General features: G+C 37.9%; 2 protein-coding genes across 4 annotated transcripts in view; one reads left to right on the top strand and one right to left on the bottom strand.

The window, feature by feature from the left end:
- Positions 1-10,670, bottom strand: part of GPATCH2 (G-patch domain containing 2) — a 121,201-nt gene extending 110,531 nt beyond the window's left edge. The window contains exons 1-2 of the mRNA XM_069852766.1: positions 10,454-10,670; positions 718-1,431 (exon numbers count right to left, since the gene is read on the bottom strand). Coding sequence (XP_069708867.1) covers positions 718-1,431; positions 10,454-10,509 — 770 coding nt within the window. The 5' untranslated portion in view covers positions 10,510-10,670. The remainder of the gene's footprint in view (positions 1-717; positions 1,432-10,453) is intronic.
- Positions 10,671-10,873: 203 nt separating this feature from the next.
- The window catches only part of SPATA17 (spermatogenesis associated 17), an 89,635-nt gene continuing 72,811 nt past the window's right edge, over positions 10,874-27,697 (top strand). For 2 of the 3 annotated variants that reach the window (XM_069851017.1, XM_069851016.1), the window contains exons 1-4: positions 10,874-11,008; positions 14,862-14,951; positions 16,636-16,717; positions 23,451-23,501. In XM_069851017.1, coding sequence (XP_069707118.1) covers positions 10,941-11,008; positions 14,862-14,951; positions 16,636-16,717; positions 23,451-23,501 — 291 coding nt within the window. In that variant the 5' untranslated portion in view covers positions 10,874-10,940. The remainder of the gene's footprint in view (positions 11,009-14,861; positions 14,952-16,635; positions 16,718-23,450; positions 23,502-27,697) is intronic. The other variant, XM_069851018.1, reaches the window with a different exon arrangement.

Below are 27,697 nucleotides of genomic sequence, written 5' to 3'. Positions count from 1 at the left end.
CCCTGCAGGTAACGTTCCTCGTGTATTGTGGCATAGTGACTTAAACCTTACTGTGTTGTCAAAATAGAACTTTGGAAACAATTACCACTATAGTATGACTGCCGTCTGGGATGGATGGATGAGATGTACTGCCAAAGGGTCATTGTTCTCCCATTTTTCTAATGGTAAGCTCAGGTGTTTCTGAACTGCAAATTGGTTTTTGCATTTCGTAAATGATGTATATCCTTGGCAACCTGCAGCCTTTTTATCTCCATGACGCATAAGAACACACTGTCTAAAGGGCGACTCTAAACACTGACAACCTTTCTGATTAATAGAGATAACAATCAAAGAGCCAATGTCTAGAAATTGGAAAGAAAACTTGATTTTTGTCTGAAAATTGTCATCAGTTGAAATAGTCAGAAAAAAACATATTAATAATTTGTATATTCTGTCAGTCTTAATCTTGAAAGAACTAGAAAGCATTATTCCAAGAAACTGCTATCTTGGTTATTCCTCTGCTATATGACTACTTTATGCCAAGTTCCTTAACCTGAGCAACTCACATCTATTAAAGATGGACTTAAAAAATTGACTAACTTGTTAAAAAAGGTACTACTGATGATGAGCATTTTAACTCTAGAACTGAAAAGAATCCACATACCCAATGCAAGCAACAGTAATAAAAGCAAACAAATATTATCCAAAGTTTCTGTGAAAAGTAAGAGAAAGAATAACCTGTCACTCATGTTCTCATCTGAGCCTTTTTGCTCCTCATACTCCATTTTGTCCTTATTTGCTTGGTTCACTTCTTCATTTTCTATAACTACTCCTTCATCCAAGATATCTGGTCCTTGTCGAGCTGCAGCAACTTTTCTTTTTTTCACTTTGCTCTTAGAAAACTCTTGGTGTTGGTATGATTTATTGTCATTGTCCATTTCTTGATCTTTGTTGTTATCCTGCTGTTGAGATACTGTCAGTGCATTAGAGGCTTCTGACGGCAGATCTATTGCCATCCGTTTTACCTTTCTTCTCCTGCGCAAAGTTCTGTTTCCCAAACTGTCAACAGCCAAATCTGGTTCATGCCACAAAGGTCTCTTGCCTCTGATGTTATTTAAGTTTGAGGAAGGCCTACGTTTAGCCACCAACAACTGGTCATCAGAGTCACTGTGGTCTTTCTTACTAGCATGATTCTCCCTGTAGTCTTTGTTTGATTCTTCTAAACTGGAATCAGAACCTTCACTTAAGCAGTGACCAGTCTCCCAGGGGTGATGGGTGGTAAATGAACGTCTTTTTCGTCCCCTCCTTTTCCTTGCCTGTCGCTTTAGAAGACAAGACACACTCCGTGAATGATCTCCAGTATCAGCAAAACCTCCTCTGGCTTGCTCTGAACTTTCTTCCAGTGCTGAGACTAGATCGTGAACCAGCTCCTCCATAGTCCTACTGAAATGCCTATATATTTCAAGAGAAAAAACACATAACAACATATTAATCTGATGTGTTAAGCATAAACTCTATAATAATTTATCTGCCAAAATCATTTTAGTCACATTAGGCAAGGTAGTCTTAAAGTCCATCCTATGAAGTTTATTGTATTTCTGCTGAGTGAGACTTGTCAACCAATCCTACACAATCTGCAACACATGAGCATATATTCCTTTTAAAAGGCATCTTCCCACATTTCTGTCTTGGAAAGACAAGTGTGTAATTGGAGATACTTTCTTTCTTTTTTTTGATATCACTATTATTGTTTAGCTTTAATTCACCTTATCCCATTTTTATAATTTTCAGGAATGCCACACAGCGAGATCATCAACAAAGACTATTCACTTTAACTGCAAGTAGGGAGCACATTTTAAATATATGAATGGAATATATAATATTCTTCCTTGATACTATATTAGGGAGTTCTGTTTAAGAGTTGTCATTATGACAAGATATTTTTAAGAATAATCATCTCTTGATGCTAACTAAATGCCAAAAGGAAGTTAAGATAGTAATTATTTGACAATATATGACTTTTTTTTCAATAGCATCTAATTCTGTCTTTCCAAGTGGCTGACATCTGTTTGATTTTTTTTTAAAATATTGATTCAGTGGAATGATATTAAGTTGAGAGAATAGCCTGCTAGAGGTAATTCTAGAATATTAAATGCAAAGTTTCCCAACACATTCATAGAACCACACACGTGTGTAAGGAAAACCATCCCTAAACACACACGGTGTCTGATTAAGGCCTTATCCTTTTTGACGTTTTGCTCCTCCCTTCTCAAATTTCAGCAGCATTTAGCATATCTTTAACTCAGTATGCTGCAGTAGTTTCACCAATATTCACATAAATGTAATTACAAAGAGAAGAAAAAACATTAAATGCTGCTGAACTCTTATCCCTCTCTGAAGGCAGTGAACCTTCTCTGTAAACACAGCAATGGGATTCTCAAAGCATCTGAAGACTGCTTTCATTGAGGTAAAGCAGAATATTACGTTCATTCTCTTTATTACATTACACCAACTGATGAATATGGAAGACAGTCAGTAAATTATGTAAAGGACATTTAAAAGCAAGACCTTTCACTTCGTTTTACAACATAAACTGAATGAAGGAATTAACAAACAGTTTTCTACCCATACCAGTAGAGCTGTACATGTGGAAAGTATCTGGACTCATAGCACACACGTTCCTTGTCTCACTTCCCACAAGCTCCACTGTTAATGGTACTTGACTGTCTATTGAGCCATCACCATTATGACCTTAAAAGTACACAGATTTTAAATGTTAATGGATAAAATGAAGAGCCTAATTAAGAAGAAATCCAAGCTGGCAATGAAATAGCTAACAAAAAAAAAAACCCAAACCAAAACAAAAAATCTTCTCCTTTGAAACCATTTTTAGAAATACTTATTTTAAACATTTCAATTGCAAGATCAACAAAAGCATAGAGGGTGGTAGAAACATGAGCTCATTTTGAATTCTAGAAACTACTGCGTCACTTGCATTTATCTCTTGCACCTCTTCTTTTGTTGCACTGTAATCTCTAGTCTTACCACTCTCTTAACCTAAGATTTCCTCTGGCTCTTAGAACAGAAGAACTGTTACACTATCTTGTAAGGGGCATGACAGCTCTCGAAGAATGGTTCTCCTCAATCTATTTGGTTCACAAAAATCAAAACCTCCAGAGCCACACAAAAGTACTTGTCAGAAAAAAGAAAAGCAACACAGCAGGACAAGCAGTCCAAACAGAGCACTGATTTTCTGAGAATTCAGAGAAAGAGAAGTGAAAGCCAATGAACCTCAAATTCACTTTGATACAGGTGTCAAAATTATTAAAACTAATTCTTCCTTTGAGCTATCAAAGTTTCTGCAGAAGTTTTTTGGGTGCGTGTGGAGGTTTTATTCGGGTTTTTTTGCTATTGCACTAGGAATTTCAGCCACCATCAGAGGTAAGTACAGGTATATTTCTACAAGGTTTCTATGCATAATGCTTAAATAGGTATATTTACCCATGTTTCTCAGTAGCTGTAACTGCACAGTGAAGAGGGCACTAGCCCCTCTAGCCTTATTGTTAAAACACCCATGAAGACAGACATCCTCACAAGTACACACGTCAGAAGTGAGATGCCCTTGAGATTTTAGGGGCATTCTAATTCTTCTGCACTAATGTAACAGGAGCCATAAGGTCCAGAGCAGACAAACTCCAGTACGTTTATTTGGGTTAATTTGAGGCATCAGTTCTCCCACCTGCCGGCCCAGCCTTTCACATGCTTTCATATTTACAGTAAACGGATAGTTTAAGATCAATTTGTTCAATTCAGTATCCCCAATCCATATGGATAATTGTATCACTAAAATCAATCTACCTCCTAGAGTGGAGATACCAATATACTCCAGATAATGGCATAAGTATGGTGGTAAAGTTGCCTTAGTTCTAGGAAATACTTCAAGATCAAACACAACATACCCAGATTGAATTTATATATCTTCCCTTAAATTTCTGCAAAGTACTGTTAATACAGGTGGTGCCAGATCAAGAAATGAAAGTCAAGAAGAATGAATATCCTTGTTTTTGAAATAAATGGATACTGGCTTCCAGTGGCCTGGACAGGCATACCCTCTGCTGGGTAAAAAACTGGCTGGATGGCTAGGCCCGAAGAGTTGTGGTAAATGGAGTTAAAACCAGCTGGAGGCTGGTCACAAGTGGTACCCCACGGATCAGTGCTGGGACCAGTTCTGTTCAATATCTTTATCAATGACCTGGACGAGGGGATTGAACTTAGTAAGTTCCCAGACGACACTAAGCTGGGAGAAAGCATTGATTTGCTAGAGAGCAGGGAAGCTCTGGAAAGGGATGATCTGAACAGGCTGGATCAATGGGCTGAGACCAATAACATGAGGTTTAAAAAGGCGAACTGCCAAGTCCTGCACTTGGGATGCAATAACCCCATGCAGTGCCACAGGCCTGGGGAAGAATGGCTCAAGAGCTGCCTGGCAGAGAGGGACCTGGGGTTGTTGCTTGACAGCTGGCTGAGTATGAGCCAGCAGTGTGTCCACGTGGCCAAGAAGGCCAATAGCTTGAATGTGGCTATTGAATCACAAGTCCAGGTGGCTTGAATCAGAAACAGCATGGCCAGCAGGACAAGGGCAGTGATTGCGTCCCTCTACTCAGCGCTGGTGAGGATGCATTTCAAATACTACATTCAGTTTTGGGCCCCTCACTACAAGAAAGACACTGAGGTCCTGGAGTGCGTCCAGAGGATGGCAAAGGGACTGGAGAACAAATCTTATGAGGAGCAGCTTAGGGAACTGAGGCTGTTTAGCCTAGAGAAGAGGAGACTGAGGAGAGACCTTATCACTGCCTACAACTACCTGAAAGAAGGTTGTAGAGAGGCCGGTTAGTCTCTTCACCCAAGTCATAAGTGATAGGATGAGAGGGAAGGGCCTCAAGCTACACCAGAGGAGGTTGGGATTGGATAGTAGCAAAAACATCTTCACTGAAAGGGTTATCAAGCACTGGCAGAGGCTGCCCAGGGAGGTGATTGAGTCACCATCCCTGGATGTATTTAAAAGGTAGATGAAGTGTCTAGGGATACAATTTAGTAGTGGACAGGTACAGTTGGACTTGATGATCTCAAGGGTCTTTTCCAACCTAGAGATTCTATGATTCTATGAATGTGATTCTTAAAAGGCCCTGAGCAGTAAGCCACTTTGCAACAGACTAGAATTTTGAATCTTATGCAATCCTGCAATTAATCTTTCCTATCATGTCTCTTCAATGCAACTCCTGAACTAAGACCTATACAGGGCAGCAACTCTGTGTAAACAATACAATCATGGTCTCATAGAATCATAGAATCACCAGGCTGGAAAAGACCCATCGGATCATCAAGTCCAACCATAATGTATATAATGTATGATATAACTGTATCCTAACTGCATTACCTCTTGTACAGACCAGACAGATTAATAATTACTTCAACACATTTCTATAGGATGATTGTGAGGATTACTTTACCAATCTGGGACACTAGAAGCTCCTTTGTAATACATTGAGAATACAATACACATTATTTCACCTTTTCAATCACACAGCACTTTCAACATGCCAGTGCTCCTGCATTAAAACCTTTCCTCTCGAAATCTCAAGAAATCTCTTTTGATTGATTTTATTTGAGCTCTTATTTCTCTGACTGTAAATGAAGAAAAAAATAGCAACTGGATAGGACAGTTAATCTGAGACCTGTCTCCAAAATTCAAGACCCTCTTTCTATTACAGCATTATTTATCAAACTCAGTTTTGCAAATTTCTCCATTGTTCACAGTAAGCTATCAAGTTTTAATTCCAAACCTATAAAGGAATTTTAATCATTGCTGCAGATGTTAGTGTATCAAAAATATTTGCATTTGAAGTAGGCTGAAAAATAACTAGAAGAAATACTAAAGACATTACAGTATCAACTGCATTCAGTAAGATGAGAAGTTTCAAAGGTTATAATAAGGAATGTAGAACAACATATTGAGCAACATAAAATATTAAGTTGAGCCATAGTTTAGCATGACTAACATAAGGCTATAAAAATGCTGTTACAGCAACAGCCCACAGCTAGCAATAAACTGTAATGTCTTCACTAGGAGAAGATTCTACTTTACTACAAGAAAATTTAGTTCACCTACACTGACCTTTATCTGAAGTAATTTTAAAGTAATTCACCAAAGGCTGACCCACTTCCTCCCTACCCATACCAGAACAGACCATAGAAGTATTGTGGCAGGAAACTGTAACTGCTTTCACCTTCTCATGCAGCTTGCGTTCAGCACTGTTATAGGTATTGAAACTTCTGGCGGAAATAAAAGGCACTTGTTTTTCCAGTGAAAATCAAGTATCATTTTTGTTCACTTGCCGCTTAAAGCATACAACAATATAGAGCTCTGACTGCTCACAAAATATTTAACAAACACACTGAGAGGAAACATAATTAATTTAGTTTCACAACTCATAAAAGCAGCAGTTCTTTTACTAAACTGACATCTGCATTTATGTTTACTTTCTACTTCTACACCTTTTCCTGTTAAAAGACATAAGGTCTCTTGCAGCTGAAGTTATGCTGCACCTGTGTCTCACTGATTTTGAAAAGAATCATGGTTTTTGTTGCTTTCATTACACACCTTGACCACAAGCTAAGAGCACAAGAAAAATCAAGTAGTTCCTTGAACATCTGGATTATAAAACCTGACTTTATATAGTCTTCTCCCACATGGATTCTGTCATGTCTTGTAACATGAATGTACTCACAATGTACCTTTATCTTCAGACAGGTCCTCTACCTCAGAAGTTACTTTCACAAAGTCTTAGAAACCTTAGTTTTGAGACCTATGCTTTATTGATGAACGTGACTGAAATTTGGAGTGAACAGGTTCAAGTATTTGGGAGGGAGCAGCAGGTATCAAATCTCACCACCTTGCCTGAAGAATTTATGGATTCAAAAAAAGTGAATCATGCTTCTTGGGAGACACAAAGAAGAAAGCAAAACAGAGTAACACAACTCAGTTAAAGGTACTAGATAGCTAGCAAGAGACTATGGTAGGTGAGGAAATAGATGATAAACTTATGTTACGTAGAAGTTTAGGGTATGCATCAGAAACAAAAGTTGTGCCTAGATCATTTAAACTCATCTGTCATCAAATGGTCATCACCAGGAGGACAAAAGCATCCAGCTCCACAACCTCACTTATTTATGTCCTTAAGCACTAGCCACTGGACAACCAGGTACACAAAGATACAAGTAACCAAAATGCATGCTACCCTGTACCAACCATTGCTGGGGCACACAGCAGCTAGCTATCAAGGTATGGAGAATCCCCGTACTCTTCCATTTCTGAGGATCCTGCCTAGTGCTTCCTGTAAAGACTAAAAGCCAATGAACTGAAAACACATTGAAAATAAATTCAACAAGCAGACCAAAGAAACTTAATGTAATTTGCATATTATAAAATTCAAGAATATGACAGTGTTAGAACAGAAACTTACAGAAATTAAATGTCAGAAAACATAATTATTTTGTTTTCATCAAAGACAGTGAGAACAGTCACAAGATTTGAAAACTCCTGAGATAAGTCAGGATACCATGTTGGACTCCTTCTACATCTGAAAAGGGAAGACCAAACCCAAAACCCCACCTATTTTTCATCTTCGAGGTATGCAAACCTCCTTTTTTTGCAGTCAGTCATACATGTATATAAATCAGTTTGACAAAATAATGGAAGCAAAGGAGAATTTAGAAAAAAAAAAAAGAAGAAAAAATTTATGAGAGTCCTTGTTCTACAATTAAAGACATAATTGCTACACTTGCTAGAAATTTCTATCAAGTTTCTTCTATATCAAATATACAGCTCCAAAAATTTCATTGTATACAATTACTAGCAATATTTTATACCTCCAAACGCATACTACACATAAATTCTTGGTACCAACTCTATAGTTCAGAAACTTCTTTGGACAAGCTTTGGAGTTTCCTTACACTTGTCCTATACAATAAAAAGCTATTAATATTTGAGGAATGACAGAATTGTATTAACTGATTATGCCACTGACCCCTATAAAAATTAGAGCCAAATTTGCAACTAGTGCATCTGACTATTCTACAACTTATTGAAGAAGGCAAAATAATAAATAGTGTCTAGTCTACTCAACAGTGAGAAAGTGTTCAGTTCAGAGCAACAGTATATAGACAGAAAGATGCTGACTGAACTGCATTTAATATGGCTAACACAAACAAATTGGTCAGTCAGAGAGGAGATTTGGAGCAATTTATCATGAGAAGTAGAAATTCTTGAAATCCCATTGCTACCCTTTACTGATATATTTGCCCTTTTCAGAAGCACGAGTTCATTAATTAATTGTTAAGGTGAAGAATCACATTAACTGTCAAATGACTGTAATACACTATAACACCAAAGTCATTGTCAAAGGAATCAAGAGTGCCCAGTAAGTACCTAAAATACAAACTATTCTTAAATTGTCACATGTATTCACAATACAAAAAACATTCATGAAAAACATTTAGCTTCTGAGGAGCTTTACTACCCAAAGTGTACACTCCTACTTTGTGGCTATTCAGAATCTACTCACTTCTGTAGGGTCTCATCGCTTTCAGAGAGCACAAGTTCTTGATTTTCTATTTCTGGTATTAGACAACGAAAAGATATTTTCCTGCATATCACTCAAATGGTCTTCCTTTAACACAGAGCTTCTGAAATAACTTATGTATATGGATAAAAAAAAAAAAAAAGTGTGGCTCTGAGGATTAGTCATATTTTTAACAGATCTTCCTTCAGAACTGCTGAAGTAACAGTCCTATAGATAAGATTTCAATAATTCTCTCTGTGCTGAATTCCTCTGGGTAGTGCATTTGCACAAGTAAAATTGTTGTTGTCTGATGATAACTATATTACACTATTCCAAATTCACACACCTGTTGTTGCTGAGTTTTTAAAGTCTCTGTTTTTAAAGTCTCTGAAACTAGATTACTTTATGTGGGCACAAACAGTAAAATCCAAAGAGAAAATGACAGGTTAAATGTTTAACGAAAGCTTTCTCACAGTACAGATGAAAGTCTCAGGCAACATCTGTACTGTATGCAATAGTGAAATGAAAATGCTTCTGCTGTACCTCATTCTCTGAAGTAGTCCGAATTACACCAACAGAAGTTACATTTACACCAGACAAATTTAGACACCTAGCAATACCAGCAAACTTCTTCTAGCAAATACATATCATCTACGTGAATAAAGTCCCTCTTTGAAAGCTTTCTCATTTGGGAAAAAACAAAGAAGCCAAGAAAATACCCACAGGAAAAAAACATGGTGGTATCAACAGATGTGGAGAAGGAATGGCGTTTCCTACATAATAAAACTAAGAGCTGGGCTTTTCTCTTCCTCTTCTTCCCCACCCTCAGGAAAGAAATAAAAGAAAAACATAAAAGAAAGCCTATTTCAGGTCTGGGAACTCTACCAGAAGACACTTGTATACATAACATAGCCTATAAAAATACCTCAAGACCGCATATTATCAACATTTAAGGAAACAAACAAAACCCTACTATGCTCCTCTCCACTTTCACTCCTATAAGTGAAATACACTAAAAGTTGATACCTTACGTGTCACAAGATACCCAACATTTCATGAAAGAAATGAAAGGCTTCCAAGGCGGTTGTTCGGGATGCCTCACTTCTAGCCAGTCTCTCCCCTACCAGTCTTTATACCTTCATGGTCTAGTAACAAAACTCACTTTTCCTTTTTTTCTATTCTGTGACTCAGCTTCCCCTCTTCACAGTTCTACAATAAAAACCATACGGCATTTGTGGTCACTACGTTAGCATATGGAATTACATAAATCTGTGACCTTCTTGCAGACAGTCAAAAATTGTGCAGAAACCTTCTTAGTTATGAACTATCCACGCTTTGCTTGCTCAATGGCTGCAGCTGCACTTGTTGATCCTTGGTTTGCAATAAAATAGCTTCAAAGCAGTAACCACAGCAACTGGATGTTGCTGTGCAAAGGGTTTAGAGGTTTAAGCCTTTAGGGAATGTACATCAACTAGAAAACCCCAAATGTACACAGAAAAATGAATAAGCTTATGACAAAAGTTTTCATTTATCCTTTGTCCACTGTTCTTTTTTTTTAGCAGTGAGGAAAGTTTCTTTCTCCAGCCTCCAGCTCCCTTCTAAACGTGGTGAGCTGCTGGGACGTTGGACGGAGACCTCGGGTGGAGGGAGAAGCACCGGCATCTCTTCCCCCGAGCTGGCAGCATGGGCAAGAGGGAATCCGGGAAAGACTTGGCGACGGGAAGCGGGGCAGCGCTTGCCCCCGCGTTCCCAAGCCCCACGGAGCCACCGCCTCCGACCCCTTCCCCGGGCACCCGCGAGAGGCAGGGGGCGAAGGGGACATCCCCACGCCCACCCCCCGGGCCCGGGCTCACCAGCTCTTCCTCGCCGCCTGAGCTCGGGTCGGGGTAGGCTCAGCCACCCGGAACATGAACTCGGCGCCTCCCCCGGCCGCTCCCCGGGGAGGCTGGCGCCGCTTCGCAGAGACCGGGCCGAGAGGAGGCGAGGCGGCTCGGGCGGGCAGGGGAGGACACGGACAGCAGGCGGACGCTGCTCCTCCTCAGGCCCCCATGGCGGGAGCCCGGAAGCCGCCGCGGCGCCGGGAGGAAGCCGGGCGCTACCATCGCGCCGCTCCCCCCGTCGCACCCCTGAGCTCCGCCGCCCGCGCCTGCCCCGGCGCTCCCCGCCTCGGACCCGCTCCCGCCCGGGTCCCTGCGCCGGGGCCGCGCCTGCTGCTGGAGCCCCCGCCAACCCCGCCCGGGCCCCTGGTGCACTCCCCCCCGTGCCCCGGCGGCGTGGTACGGCCCGTTGCCATGGTAGCGGCGTCGCGCACGGGGCCGGAGTGGCGGGGAGAGAGGGAGGATGGCTGCGCTCTCCCGGCTGCGGGGGAGGCTGGCGGGGCTGCGGGAGGAGATTTTCCGTAGGAGCAGGTAACCGGGCAGCGACAGCGGTGGGACGGGGCGCACCTCCTCCCGCTGGGCTCAGGTTCCCCCCACCCCCGGTAACGAGGTGGCGGCGCTCCCACTGGGTTTAGCCTTAAAACCCGTCCCGAGGGCTCCCACCCCTTCCCCCAAGCATGGTTTGAGGGGACCTGACCGCAGCAGCGCCACAACTTCCGTAAAGGGTCCTGAAAATGCCAGCAAATAAACTCTCTAAGATGCATTCTGGAGTTTTGGAAAGCCAGCGTCCTTTATCAGGGCTGGGCAACGCGAAGGAGCGATCTCCATCCATCGTGTGCAGCGAGACAGCCTGGGATAGGCTGCATTTCCGACTCGCGTGCACGTGCATAAACTTTCCCAGAAACCTTATGCATATTTTATTACTTTCTAAGGACTCATTTTAATGTTATTATGAACTTCGCAACAGTCCGAACTCATGCTAAACTGGAGCCTTAGCTCCAGCTCTGCCTGACCTTGCCTTTGAGATGGGGAAGGGCTGCAAACAGAGGCGATTGCAGAAGAGACACTTGCTCAACACAGATCACACTCCAAAGAATGAACAGGGTCTGGGAAAAACGCCATTTAAAGAAAATATGCTTTCAGAGGGGCATTCTGTCTCACTCTCAAACCTTCAACTGCTTAGATGAAACTTAACTCTACTTTAGCTTAAATCAAAATATTCCACTTCTTGTAACAGTAACTACTTCTTGTATCAGCCTCTTCCCCCCAAATATTGCTAGACCGCAGCAGCCACACAATTTCTTTGAGGGCTCCGTTTATGCACTGCAAATAGTGTGTGTCTCTCCCCATTCCCTCCCCGCTAATTTTAAGGGGAAAGGAGCCTCGGGAAAATCCCGAGAGGCGCTGAGCCCCGGAGCTCAGCCCCTTCCCGAGGCGGATTCCCACACATCCCGATGGAGCGGCCCCTGCCTTCCTGCGTCAATACCGGAACTTTTCCTGGATGTGCTGCTTAACCTGTTGAAAGCACCTCTTTTTTTTTTTCCCCCCTCTTCCCGCCCTCCCGTTTTTTTAAATTTCAGTTACTTGACAGAGAAACCCACCCTCCCCCACCCCCCCCACCCCCGCCGGGCTTCTCAGTGAGTTGATGTTTATTATCTCTACTGTTTAAAATTGATCTGAGTTTCTAAATAAGATGATGTGAGTTGAGTTTCTAAGTACCTGGGACATGTTTTGTCTTTTTCTGCTTAGTAAAGGAGATATTTATTATCTACCGAGGATACAACATGTCCTGTATAGACAGCAACAGGTGGATTGATCGGATCACCTGTTGCCCTTTTCTTTGCCGAGTGGGACTCTGCATTTATGAGTTTTCTGACTACTAAGACGGTGTTGGCCAGCTTTTCCCAGAGCAGATTTTAGGAAATAAAATGTTTTAAGACCTGTTTTGGGCAGCCTAATCTAGTGGGACATGTCCCTGTCCATCACAAGGGAATTGGAACTAGATGATCTTTAAGGTCCCTTCCAACCCAAACTATTCTATTTTAATATTGCGTTTCTCCCGTAAATAAGATTTGTCCTGTAAACCCTTTTAGTCACCCGTATTGTTGCTGCTGCTGTATATGTAATGCTTAAACAAAAAAAGTATGTTTAGCATAGTTGTAGTTTTATTTTTCACTTCATTAATTAAAGAATCATTTGTTTAGAATTTAATTACAACATCGTTAGCATTAATAGCAATGCTCCCAAATGCTGATTAAATTTACACAGTATTCAAGTCCTGCCTGCATATAAAGTCTTATGTTTTCCTGTTCTTTCCCTGAAGTTTAGTTTGTACTCTTGTGGCTGCATGCACAGCCGTTCACTAAACAAGCATCAGTTACTGGACACTGTGCTTGTGTTTCACATATTTCGGGTTAGAAAGAGAAGACTGAGCCAGACATGGAAATCCATTGGAGGGCAGCATGCTTGATGTTTGGGGGTTTGGTTTATTTTGACAAAGCTTTCAAAAAATGAAATGTTTCCTTTTTAAGAATAGCCTGTTATTCAATAGCTTCTTGAGATTCAGATTTTCAGCTGAGAATTTAAATGAGAGGCTTCAAACAGTTCAGCTCAGCAACTGAAGTGCTGATTAGTAATTTGATCTTTATTCTTTAGGGTGCAAATCTTGGACTACTTCAACCCAACTGTCAGTAAAATCCTGAAACAAATCAGAATGTCTTGTTTAGGGATTTAGGTCAATCCTTATTTAACTTTTAAACTTAACAAATAAGTTTGGGGCATTAAAGTGTGTAAAATTTTCAGAGGTCTTTGAAGTGTTTATGAAGCGTTTGTGTTTTGAAGTCAGAAACCAGCTTTAATATCCCTTTCAGAATGATGCTTTATCTACATAATGTAATAGATCTATTAAAGTTGCCAGATCTGGGATTCTGAGAACATGAGTCAGTAATATCTGTGCAGTCCCTCATCATTCACAAATAGTTTGAGGGCATTCAGACAAAAATACACGATACTATAAAAAGAAAGCAGTTAATTACTCTATGAAGTCAGTATTCTGCAGTGGAATACCAGATTCCCCAAAGGATCTGATCTGTACTGATGCATCAGAATGTGCAGAAGAATATAGATTATCAAGACGTCATTATCATTATCTTTTTTTTGTTGTATGAGTTGTCCTGTTTGCAAATACCTCCAATGATAAGACCTGAAGGATTTAGTTCCATCTGTCAAACACATTTTAAAACAAAAGAAAAATCTTTCTTCACCTGTCTATCGAGATCTAAAAGCAGAATTCTGTAGAACATATAGAACACACAGACTGTCCAGAGCAGCTTGACTTAAAGCAACCCTGGTGAAAACTAAGTGCTCTTGCTAGCCATTACTGCTGAAGGAAGAACATAGTAGTTGAAGTGCCTTAAAGTAAATCCCCAAAAGAGAAAACTTTATCTTTCATAATGCATTTGCTATTTTAGGACTCTACACCTCTTCTATTAAAAATTAGGGCAGGTCGATGACTGTAGTATCTTGCCTGTTGGTTGTGGTTAGACAGGTTTACGTGTTCTTAGTAACACTTTTCTGATCTTAGTAAGATTCCTGTCATGCTTTAGGCAGAACTCTGTTTATGTCAGAGGTAGGAAGTCTCCTAATTGACCCTAATTGTCCTTTTGTGTCAGGTGTAAAAAATTAAACTATTTGGTAAATATGTTCCTAATAAAGATGGAATAGCAAAAAATCCATGAAAATTAGATATAATTTTAAGTTCAAAGACTTGACAGTTACTGACATTTTGAAACAAGCAAACAAGAAAGTAAATAAAATCTAGGGGTGATCTCATAGCTGTGTTCCACCCCTCAACATTGAAACTCATCATAGCAATGACTGCTTGCTGAATCCTCTGAAAAGTCTCTTCCAGATTCATACATTTTCTTTAGTCTCTTTTAGATTCATGGTTTTCCTTTACTAAGCCCTGGAGAACAGCATTTGTGACCGGCCACCAACTGAATTTAGCCCCATTGGACACAACTCCCTGGGACTGGCCATCCAGACAGTTTTTTACTCACTGAACAGTATGCCCATCCCAGCTAAGAACAGCCAGTTTTTCCAGGAGAATGCCCACTGCCCTCAACTGGAAGGAGAGAGGACAAAATAATAGTATTTTATGGGAATAAGAAGTACACTCTCCCAAACCTTACATAATCTACAAGTTGCAATACTCTTTAGTAAATGATATTGTTCTGCACTGTTATTTAACTATGTAGAATTAAAAAGTGAAAAACTTGGAGAAAAAGATCACAAATTGCAACCGTAAGTTGTATTTAGAATGATTTTTCCTGCTTTTCTACTAAATTACCATACTGACAAGTATTACTGCTTTTAATATTTTTAGATCTGTAGATGAAGACAGAAAGAGCAAGTACAAAGCTGCTGTCAGAATCCAGAGCTGGTTTCGAGGATGCAGAGTCCGAGCCTATCTGAGGTAGTGTATTAAGCCTTTTTTAAAATGTAGTTTGATAGTGATTTTTTCCCCCAATTTTTGTCATAGTGTTGTTTGATTTTAATAAAATGGGAACATTTGGAAGAAAAACCCCAACATTATTCAGCTTTTAAAAAGGATTAAATGTATGCTGTGCCACTGTAAGAGATAATAACTTTTGATTTTCAGAACTGCATAAAATTAAAATGGCATGACACTAATAAGTTAAATGGAAATAATCCATTTTCAGAACAGATACATGGTGTTGTTTAAGAAATCCTAGCATGTCTGGGGGAAAAAAAGATGTCCCTCAAGTGTGCTGTTTGCGGAGACTTTTCTTGTACAATCATAGAATCATTATCTCTGTTACTGTGGCCATTACAGAAAAATCGCCTAGTAAGTGTGTGGTAACTTAATGTAGAAAATTAAGTTGTACTGCTGTATTTGACTAGGTAATTTGAAAAAATCTTTCTTTGCATAATTTTCTCCATTTATAAAACAGAGATCATGTACAATTACATCATTCTGTAAAATATCATGTTAATATTGGTATAAATTTTTTGGAAACAATGTGGTTATGCTCTCCTCCCAGGAAGCCCTCCTCCAATATAATATCAGCTATGGCATCAATGTCTAAAACCTCTGCAATGACAGAGGATTGATTAGTGCCTTTCTGTTTCCAGCACATGAGTAACAACAGCATGCTGTTGAAGAAAGTGATAACCATCTTGCCAATCTATTCTGTAGGGAAATACTTTACCAAATACATATTACATATTTAGTAATGATCGATGTAAGAAGAACAATGTAATTGTAATGAGCATATGAGAACTGAATCAGTTAAGTGCAGAGCAGGATTTCCTCTCCAACTGTGTACAGAGTGATCCTGTTCAGTGTTTTCTTTACAGGAATGGATGTGGTGTGTCTGACTTAGGAGCAGGGGCTCCATATAGGAAGTTGTCAGTGTTCTGAATTACCCTCTAATTTAGGTCCTTCAAATTTCCTGCTGGAAAAGAATGCCCTCACTGAGTGTCCTTAGCTATACTGCAAGGCTTCTAAATTTGATGTCCATAGTTAGGTGGTGTAAGTGCTCCCGAGGTAGTCCCAGAGGAGTGATTGCAAAATTAATGTGAGATATCAATTATGAAATTTTTAGTAACATAATGAAGTGTATATGTAAGGACAGAGTAAAGATTTATTTACAGTTAAGCTAGGTGTAATCTATTAAAAGTGAAAATGTAGTCTAAGAATTCCAGTTATCTGTGGATTTTGTTGAATATTTTAACTGTAAAGCTGTGAAAACTTGCATGTGACAGAAAACTTTCTGAACCAATCAGATACATTGGTTGAAACCATTCATGAAAATACAATCATCTATTATGCAAATTACATTTGTAAGGATATTTCATTAAACTTTCCTAATGATAACTGAAATAGTGTATAGGTAAGGTTGCAGTAACTCTTTTTTTCGAAAAGCAAACTATATATGTGTATATTGGTTTGTAAATTTGTATGTGTGTGAGTATGTATGTATGCATACATCTACATGTATAAAGTATGTTTGAAGTGGCCATCTGTTTGGGATAAGTATAGATATAATACATTGTAAGTTGGTTTTAATATTAAAAAAATAAAGTTATATTGTAAAGTTTCAAGGTATTTATTTTGTTAATGTATTTCATTTTAGATATCTGAACGAAATGGCGATTTGTATACAGAAGTGGTGGAGAGGTTATCAAAGCAGAAGATACTTCCAAAAAATGTTGGAGGTAGATAACTATTTTTTAAAGCTTTGGTTTTTTTATACAATAGAATACATACAAAGTAATTCATTCCCTTGTCTGGAAATTAAAAAGCTGATACTTGATTCTTTATACACACAGACATGTATTTAACTTTACTGTCATGAAAGTTTTGTCAATATTTAAGTTTGCAGCTCTGTGGTATCAGCCCTCAAACCAGCAATGAGATCTCTGCTTATGCAGAAGCCTGCTTGCATGATGCCAGTTGCAGGATTTAAGCTCTTCAGGATGGTTTTTTTTCCGCAGAACTTTTAATTCTGAAAATAAAATAACCTAATGTGTCTACATATCACTTTTCTATGTTTTAGTGGTTTAAATTTCTTATTTAATGAACCTTGAAGTATTAGAGGTTTTGCCTTAAGGCATACAGCAGATCACAGTCAATCTAATTCCCTTGACGGTATCGGAGAAAGAAAATGTGTATGATAAAACACAAGCTAAAACCTCTGTTAACAGGTTTAGGAGATTAAGAAGAAACTAATTTGCCTCTAACATGAAACAGTTACATTTTTAATATGTAGTTTATTTCACTAGTTTATCAAATTATATTAACATTTTACAGTGGTTTTTAAACTAGTTAGGCATTTAGTCTTGATTAGTTTTTTTAAGTTAAATTATTGTGTTTCAGTCAAAACAAGTAAGTCAAGAAAAAGCAAAAAATTGAGCCTTAATAACTCACATATTACAGGCTCAAGTCCATACCTCCTACTGGACTATGTTTTCAAGTAGCAGCACTTGTGCACCTGAAGTCTTGTCTGTTTTTCCCCCAAGCCTATCGGTAATCTAATTAAAGATTTTATGTCTTCCAATTTACCTGGCTTAACTAATAAATTACGAGTCATTCTTTCAGGCTATGGTTTTCAGTCTACCATCTAGAACACCTGTTTTTCTATTTTGTTCTGAATACAGGGCAGGTAGCTGTGTGGCTGGATTAGGTTCTGCTTTAAAAAAACCTCTGGCCTACAGTTGAATATTGTCCCTGAGTTTAGGGAAGGTTTGCTTAATGTAGGAAAGCTTCTGTGGAAGGAGACACGCGATAATCTTAGCATATGTTAAAATACGTTATGAAAAGAAAAGATCCGTGCAGCCACTGGGAAAATGGAAGGAGGGAAGAAATCATCTTCATGTGAAACGTTGACATATGCTGCTAAAAGATGTTGTGGAACTACTACTACTGGAGATTTTTAAGAGGAGGTCAGACAAATGCTTATCAGAGATGGCTAATATGCTTCAGGCAGTTTTTTAGGTGAATTTATCTCTTGATGTCACTTCTAGTTCAAAATTTATTTACTCTTAAAACATTGTATACTGGTGAATTTAACTTCAGAAACATAGCTATTTATGTGTTTCTATTTTTTTTCAAGATGAGCGTAACAGCCATGTCAGTTTTTGGTGTCTGATCATTAGGTCTTTAAGAAGACTTTAGCAGGACAAAGATCAGATGATGGCCATTTCACATATTTTTCAAATTGTAAGGAGCTGTATTTTGGCCACCTCACATTAAAATACTCATTTTTTTGTTGATAGTAATCAGTTTCCTGTTTTAAGCAGAATAATGTCACTTCAGAGACTGTATATATGAAGCTTGTAAAAATAGAGGTGCCCAGATAAGACACGAAATGAACACATCACCACCATGGCTGCTGTCCATTGCACTGTTCTGAGTGATGCCGTGTAGGTGAAATGGCAAGATAATTCTCCCTAGAGAGCCTGCCTGCAATGGCGTTTGGAATTGGTGCCCAGTGACAGGATGAGAGGCAGCGGGCATAAAATGAAATACAGGAAATTTCACTGAAAGATAAGCAAGAACTTTTTTTACTGTGAGCGTGATTGAGTACAAGAATGGGTTGCTTAGAGAGTGCAAGGTTGTGGAGTCCTCTTCCATTTTGCAAGCCCACATTTAACACACATTCTAAGTCAGACCATGTTTTGGACAGGTTCTGAGATACCAGTACTTATCTAATATTTGCTCTAGAGGAACAGGATCTCATCAGCAAGCTTATGAATTATATCACATTCAGCATAGAAAACCACTTTTTTCCCCTCAAATGCCTCATTTTGTGCCTACTGTCTCCTTGTCTGGAGAGTATAAAACAGGACAGCCTGGTTGGAAACCAACATGAAAACCATGGAAATAGTGGTTAAAAAGGTGCCTTTTTCTCCCTTTAGATTGCTATATCCAGTATTAATATTCAGTATTATATGTTTTGAGGTGGACTTAAATATAAAGTTCAAGTTTATTTCCTGTATTCATTGTCATACTATCTTTACTCAATCTTTGGAATATTTTAAAGAGGAACAAAAATCTCCTCAGCAGCTTAATGCAACCTTAAAGTATCAGCTAGCATTTGTACTGAAGTCTTGCTAATAACTGTTGCAATGACTTCTGGTTATGAAACATGATATATTTGACGTGAAAGTTCCCTAAATACAAAAAAAAAAAAATGGTTACTTGGTTACTTTAAAATTCGTCCGCTGATAATGATTGGATTGGTATCTGCTGCCAGCAAACAAGGCAAAGCATATGCACAAAATACCCATGATTACTTGATAATAAATCATTTTAATGATTATATTCAAAATTGTGAAATGTGAGTGGTACTGATGCGGAAAATAACGAAGGCTGAGGCTCATCAGATTGGCTGTCCATATGTGCATCACTTCTAGTATTTAATTTATTATTCCTCTAGTGTGTCTTCCTTTGATTGTTAAAATACGGTAAGTTATAAAAAAACCCAAACAACTATTGATGGTGTCTGTATGACTAAAGTTATGTGCCTTTCTGTATTCTAAACACAGATGCTTTGGTGTAAACCTCTTTTCCTAATATTAATCTCAAGCTACAAATAAGAACTGTGCTTCCATAGTTTTCTTAATAAATTAATTATATTGGTTGTTTGGATACTGAAAGTTTTGCATGAAAGTAGGAATTTTGAAACCAGGCAAAGAACAGAACATTGATCAAACTGTACATCACTGTTTCTTTTTAGAATACGAGGTCCAACACACACACAAAAAGGAGACTAACTGTATAGATCAGGAACCAAGAGTGGGAGGGGAAAGACAAAGAGATGGTTGTAGAACATGTTCTAACCTGTCACAGTTGGATAAGGCTCAACTCAGTCTCTTCACTCATTATGAGTGGACGCATGTCCAAGTACAGATGTTTTACCCTAGGTTGGAAAATGTTGGTATGTGCCAGCCCACAACATCACTGGTTGGGCACTCACCCTACTCACCAGACCTAGCTCCCTCTTACCAGAGATCAAGTTGGTGCTTGAAGGAACCCATTTTTTTTGTCAGTAGAAGATGTGAAAGCAAAAATGGCAGAGATCCTCAACAGCCTTTCAGAAAAGTGGCAGCATTGTATGCAGCAGTGTGTTATCTCAGAAGGGAACTATTTTGAAGGTGATCATAGCTGATTTTCTTAATTTGTTAAATAAATAGTGTTACAGGCACAGTTTATTTTTTTGTGTGTGTGCATCAGACCTCATATTCCACTGCTAGGGAAGAAAGTCTAATTAAAAAGTCTCTCAGCTTTAGAGTAGGAAGGAAGGGATCCCCATTTCTGATAGGCCTTTACTGAAACTGACCTAGGTGAAACAAAGGTCATGGGAGTTTTCCTTTGTTGTTGGCCCTTGTACTTCTCAAAGTCAAGAAGTCACTTGTTAAAGAAAATGAATTGTAGCATGTCATCGTATGAACTCAACATGCATGATGGCCGTATTTACAGCTCACTTTTGTTAGGAGATGCAGTTGAAAAAAGTGAATATGTTATGAGATGTAATTTGACACTGCCCTCAATAGTTTACCTTCAACTCAGTAACCAGTTTTAAATAGTTCCAGTCCAATAGGAATTAGGCCAATGCCTATTTGCTCTTTAAAAAACAATCCGCTGCCTTTTCCCAACTTAGGCCATGTGTTTGTTCCTTCTCTCAACTTACTCTGAATCAAATGTCTGCTTCTCCTTTGAATTTGTCACTTTGCATTGACTGTTTAAAGGAAGACACCAGTTGGGGTTCAGATCACATTTGTAGGTGATCCACAAACATGTTTTTAAATAGCAGAGTAGGAAATAATACACCAGATTATATACAAATGGCTTCAAATATATTTTGGAATTGTAGAGTTAAAGTAAACCAATAGGAAGACCTGTATATTAACATTAGAGAGAGACAAAGGCTTCATAGTTCAGAAGGAGAGGTGCTGTGTGTGGATGACATGGCAAAATAATTCTTCCCAGAAAGTCAGCCTTGCAGTATCACCTTGGAATTTGCATCCAGTGAAAGAATGAGAGGCAATGCAATGGGACAAGCTGAAATGCAGGAAATTCCAATTAAGCACGAGAAAGGAGTCTTCTGGAAAAGTGAGCCCCAATTCAGGAAAGAATCTTTTGTTTACTGGGAAAGAAAATAAATATAGACTTGGGTTGAAGCACTAAATTATGGCTATGTTTTTGTGAATAAGGGTGAATGGATTCTCCATCACTTTTTACACCAGAACTAGTACACATTATCATAATTAGTATTAGAAAACAGAGGGCAAATCTATTTGCAAAAGGACCGAGACAGTGACACGGGCTTTGGCTTTTGGCACAAGGGTAAGGCTGTAAGACAGCTATATGAGCAATTCTGTATTTGGCTGTCTTGTGATTTAGAACAACATTGATTAAAAGCAGGCGTGTAATTTCCTTTTCATCATGAGTGACCTTGTTAAGTAGTGGTAGGGTAAGGCCTGGATTTCTCACACCTCAGGGAGGTATGCAAGTTAGGACCCTAGTTGCCATTGACTATCTCTGTAGATATTAGACAGATGGAATTACAGAGCTCTTCAATACTTTGCCAAGCTCAGAGGGAAAGTGGTCCCACTGTCTTTCAGAATGGATGATATAAAGAGCGTAATGATGTTAGGTTTCCAATTTAGCTTCTTCAATGGGATGGATTCAAACTTAAGTGCACACGGTCTTCATATATGAGAAGAATAAACAAAAGGTATGAGAGATTGCTTAGTCTAATCATTGAGAAATCTGCTTATCAATTTTTAAGCTTAGGAATTTCCATTAAAAATATGCTTTAGCTATTTGATGGTGCAGCAACTCTTAGATTCCCTTACAAAGAAAGAAAACAAAGTAAAATTGTATCAATTTAATCAAACAATTTAGGAATATACTTAGACCTGGCAATCGTTATTTCATTCCAGTATTACAATTAGTATCACTCAGAAAAAATTTATGGCGACAAAAGGGGAGATGTAGTCCACTATATGTTCTAACTCATACCTTTGGGGTGGAGTTTCCCGCAAAAATATATACGTGTGTTTATATATGTATATAGATATAGATATGTGTATGTATACATCTACACATGTAGATGAAACTTTTTTGAACTTTAACAATCCTGTAGTTTTCTTCTGTATAAGAAATATCTTTTCTACTGTTTCTATTATTAGTAGATTGGTAGGATATTAAAGTAAGCATTTAAAATGCACCTTAATTAAACTGCAGGAATTATGCCTTGCTTAATGTAATGAAGAAAGAGAATTTAAAATGAAGTAGCATCATTGTGTTCATTTGTAAATAACATATTGCAGCCAACTGTTTCTTAATTGCCCAGACTGTTGATAAATAATCCAGTCCTGCTGCTCTCCACAGACAATTTGCTTTGGATCAGACTAGGCAATTCAAATAACACTAATTACAGCGAAACCCTTTTATAGTGAATTCCTGTTTGCCATGGGGAAGAAAATCACTATATCAGGGGAAAGCACTTTTGCCTTTGATTTGTGTCTAAAACATGAGAAACACATAAAAGCTGCATGTTGTGCTAAATAAAGGACATACTCTTGCATTCAAAGTACTTATATTTTACTTTTTATGACACAATTGTGAATTATGTTCATTTTGCATTTGTAATTAGAGGGTGGAACAGATGTGAAAGCTTAGTTTAAAGTGATGTATCCATTAAAATAACCTATGCTGCCAAGTGATTGCTTAGTATAATAGGGGATTCGTTCACTATGAGAGGAATTCTACTTTATTGGAAGGAAACCAGGACTTCATGAAATGTTTTCTATATCAGGGGATTCACTGTAACATGGTATCATTGTATTTATGATTTTATGATGTTAAAATGAATATTAAATGAAACAAAATTCCCAAGGATTACTCAGGAGGCAGCTAAGTACATAACATTTAGTACAGATGGTTGGAAGGCACAATTTTGCTCCATCACTGCATCCATATCCTTGAACGATTTCGACTGAAGACAGCATTTCTTTGAATTTTTCATTAAACCAGACGTCTTGAAATATGAATTCCTTTTATGTTTCTGTGAGTTTTGGCTAAAAGAACCCCAGTGAATAAATCATACAATACTACGTGTCACCAGCACTTGTGAATATTTCTGCTTTGTTATTCTACTCTCAGTAGAGCACCATTGATTATCAAACTCAGCGGAGAGCATTTTATGATCATATATCTCCATTAGCTCCTAGTTTGACTACCATAGATTTTTCTGGTTAAGCCTGCATTATGTATTAGGAAGCCTATCTCTTCAATACAAAGTTTGATTTTATTCTCTCTAAGCCTAGAACTCTTGTTATGTATTATGTATAAAGATTCTTATCTTTTATATGTAAAAATAGGAGCACTGTCTTTGTCTAACTGAAATATATGCCATCTTTTTTTTTCCTTGATTCACAGACAGCATATTTTATTATGAAGATGAATTTCTACAATGAAATGGCTGTCAGGGTAAATATTTCTTCACTTGTTAAACAAATGAAAAGTCAATTGTGCTCTGAATTTGCTTTTAATAAAATGAGCAAACCAGAATAATATACACTTGATTGATATGCTGATAGCAACAGTGGGAAATAGTGCATAGTTAAAAATTAAAGTTACTCTCAGTAGTCTGGGTTGTATTTGAAAACTGTAGCTGAATTTAAGGCATCTGTATGTGTCTTGCCCCATTTAAATGTTCAGTGTATGTTAACATATACTATAATGATAAAAAACTCTAACATTTTATCTGTGAGTATTCTTACAAATGTAGACATATATTTACAGTTCTGACAAACTGTAGGGCTTTAATGGTTTTCTGATGTGGCTGTGTTTCTTTTGTTAGTACATGACATTTGATGTCTTGAGTCTCAAGAGTTACTCAGAGAGCACAAGACAATTTCATTGCCAAAACATAGAGGTGGGACTGCACTGATGTCATTGATGATTTTATGAATGAATTTTGCTAGGTGAAGAAGAGTATAAGCAGTCCTTGAACTTTAATAGATGTACAGCAGATGAAATTTGTTATGGGGAAAGCTGTAAAATATATTTAAATTGAAATTAGCATATTTTTTTTTCCTGAACTTTGGAACTGCACTTAAACAAATATGTAAAACAAACACAGGAAGGACATGAGATAATTCTTGGGATAAAATGTTGTTATCTTACTTCATTCTTCGATTTTGTGGAATAAACCTGCGTTACTTTAGAGGCCTGTATCCTTTCAGGCAAGCCACCTTTCCTTTTGAATTCTATCAAATGTAGGAATCTGATGCTGATGGAGAGTAACCCAAGGAAACTTCTGTTAAGTCAGAAGATTCTCAGAATGGATTTTAATTTTGTAGCCTTTCTGATTCCAGAATAACTCAGACTCAAGAGATGTGTTTCCGTCTGTTTTTGGTTTGGTTTTTTTTTTTTTTTTTTACATATACATGGTATATTACATTTGGTGTGTATTAGAAAGCTGAAGGTGTTTAACAGCCACCTAATTCCTCAGAAGTGCACTTTGTTTGTTTGTTTATTTTAGTTATTCCTTAGTGAGCTAGTTTGAAAGTATTCTGCAGTGGAGAAATGCTGTATACTCATGCAGCTGAAATCTGTGAGGAAACAAAAGATGCAACCCAGCTTTTAAAAGTTGGCTGTATACTTTTAGAAGGCATTTGAAGACCAAAGTTCAGAATTAATTATGTATTCTAGTCAAATGGTGTTTTGCATTTGGTCTTTCATTTTTAGAAGAAATTGAATGTGTTCCCATTCATTTGTAATGGAAATATAATGTTGAATCATTAGGTGATATAAATCTTCAAAGTACCATTTTTTCAGTCATGTCCTTTTCTTTAATGGAAATTTAAATCAGTGGAAAACAATAGAACAGATCTTTATTTAGCTGCAAATGTCAGAATCCAGTTCTCCTCTGTCTAAATGTTGTGCAGCCATATCTGCAGAGCAGATTTAATGCCACTATTCGGAAACACTGACTGTGGGGTTTTTTTCTGTCATCTGTTTTTGAAGAACTTACCAAGGTCCAGAACAACAGAGAATAGGGCTTGTTGAGTTTCTGCACAGAAGATATGTGGCCAGACTTTAGTTTTCCTAAGCCAGCAGTGCCCGATATTCACACATTCTGAGCTTGATTCATGATTAATATACTTAAGTGTTCTGAAAATATAACAATAACTGTGTATGTTATTTTATTTAATAACTTAGTTTTGCCTCATAATATTATTAAAATATTTATTTCAGTTTCAGATTAGAAAGGCACTTTCAATTTTGGCAGTTGAAGCACTATTGAGGGTGTACACGTGCTCATAGTGTCAAAGTCAGCCTACATCTCTGTCTCCCTGGATTGCATTTAGTTGTAACCAGAACTAACAGTTTCACCTTTTTAAATTATATCAATTTTAATCAGTTTCAGTTTTGACTCTTGGGTCAGAATATGATTCTCTCTCTTAAAAGATTTAAGGTTGCTGTAAATTTTCAGCAACAAAAGTAATCCTATGGAAAAAAATATTTCCATGAGCAGATGGCTTTTGATATATCAAGGTTTTGCCATTTGTTTTAGTGCTTAAAATAAACATTATTTATAAGACCACTTACATTTTGATGTTACTTAATGAGGAATATGCATCATTGATTTGACTAGCTTAAGAGGTCATTTAGAACTTGCCCGTTAACAAGCTGTAATCTGCTGAGCACACAATGACTTTGTTTAAAATTATCTGTTCAGTGCTGATCAATGACAATAATTGTTTTGTACCAATCACTGTTGAAACTTGCTAATTACTTTGAAGGGCATACACACTTGTCTTTTTTTTCAAGAATTTTTTAACCATTCACCTTGGAATTAAAAAGAAATACAGTTGTAACACGTTATACTTCCTTGTAAAAGCAAACATTTAGAACTTTCACGCTGAAGACAGGAACATCAACAGAAGCTTTGTATAAAATGTTCTTCTCTGAAAAGATTAGTCTTCAGTTTTGTGATCTCTGACATACAGACATCTAGCATCAGGTAATTTGAGACATAATGCAGTTTTTCTTACTTATGTTTCATTCAGTTGAAATCAGTGAAGTCATTCTGAGCAAAAACTGGTGTAAATAAAGGTAGAATGTGGCACTTAATTGCTACACTGAGCCCATTGGAGATAATTATAGCTTTGTACAATTTGAGCCTTTTGTCTTTCAGCTTGAGTTTTGATCATTTAACCCAGAAATATCCAGTTCTGCATTTATAACTCTGGGGTGAAGACTGACAGGAAGAGTTTCAAAGGGACCATAATCCTGCATTAATGAGCACACAGCTATATGGGAGCCAGGTTGCTCTTGTTGAGAAATTTTGAAGCCAAACAGAAAAACAAAGCTAAGATCCTTATTCACATGCTTAGGATTTTGCTTAATCCCAGATCTCTGAAGGCATACTTATTCTTTGCTCTTTCTCTAACTCTTTTTAACCCAATAAGCTTGTGCATGAGAAAATAGAGTTACAAAGGGTATGAAATTTGCTATCACCTAGTGTGAAGAACCACATCTAGTGCTTAACCTTTCTTGTTCCTGTGTTCTCTGCTCACATAACTATTACTTATTTATATCATAACAATGTCTAGTGATTGGAACCCTTCTTATTAAAAAAATCCCAAAGAAACACCACCATATATGTAAAATACCAACACATTTAAATTTGTTCTGAGTCTTATTTGAGAAAAGAGGAAAATACACTTTGATGCACAAAGGAGAAATAGAAGAGTGTACTAATGCTGAAGGTGAATACCCTCTTATTCCTAATAGCTTTAGTGCAGCATTTTATTTTCTTGGTGACACATCACTCAAAGGCTTACTGAAAGCTTTCCTGTGTACTCATTCTCTTGTTAAATCTCAGATAAAGAGATAATCATAACAGTACCACAAGGTGCCATCAGTTGAGATCGAATGCTAGTTTTTACTTTAAAGAATAGTGGTTTGGCTTTTGTGATTGCAAAATGGTACCAAAGACAAAGAATGAAAATATGCAACCTTGCCTTAGTTAGATGGCTCCAGTGTGTTACTATTTTCATCTCAGGAAACAGCAGGAGATGGAAAATTGCAATAACTTTTGTCAGTTATCACAGTGGTACAGAATTGGACTGCAATGGGGCTAGAAAGAGGAGAGAGAATTTTGCCTATTACTGAAGAGCACTCCCAAGACTTGATGATACAGTCGCTGAAGTCACTGAGTGCAAATGTTGATAGATTGTGCAGTGGGCAGATTTTTTTCCCCCTTGCCGTCTGCCTGAATCAAACAGAGCAAAACTAGACATTGTTTTTCTTTTTTTGTAATAAGAGATCATATAAGGAAAACCAAATAAAACAACACAAACATAAGGATTGCGTTCCACCAAGTCATACCTTGGTTTGGCAAAGAGAAGAAATTGACGTAAAGGTAAAAAAAGGAAAACATTCCTTAGAGATACACTGATTCTCCTCTTCAATGCATTTAGTGAAAGTAAGTAGCTTCTTACTTTGGTGTTGCTTCTGGATAGTAAGACTGTCTTGCTTTTTTTTAACATAGATTCTGCCTTTCAGCTTTTATGTCTCTTCAGATTTCAAAGCTGTAAAGATCAAAGATGTGGGAGCTAGAGCAGGGTAGTGCAGGCTAGATGATGGAGAGATTTAAAAATATATTGAGAAAA

This window comes from Phaenicophaeus curvirostris, chromosome 2 (genome assembly GCF_032191515.1).
Source record: "Phaenicophaeus curvirostris isolate KB17595 chromosome 2, BPBGC_Pcur_1.0, whole genome shotgun sequence".
Lineage (NCBI taxonomy): Eukaryota > Metazoa > Chordata > Aves > Cuculiformes > Cuculidae > Phaenicophaeus > Phaenicophaeus curvirostris.
Note: the sequence above shows the minus strand (reverse complement) of the source record. Positions and strands in the feature narration are given on the sequence as shown.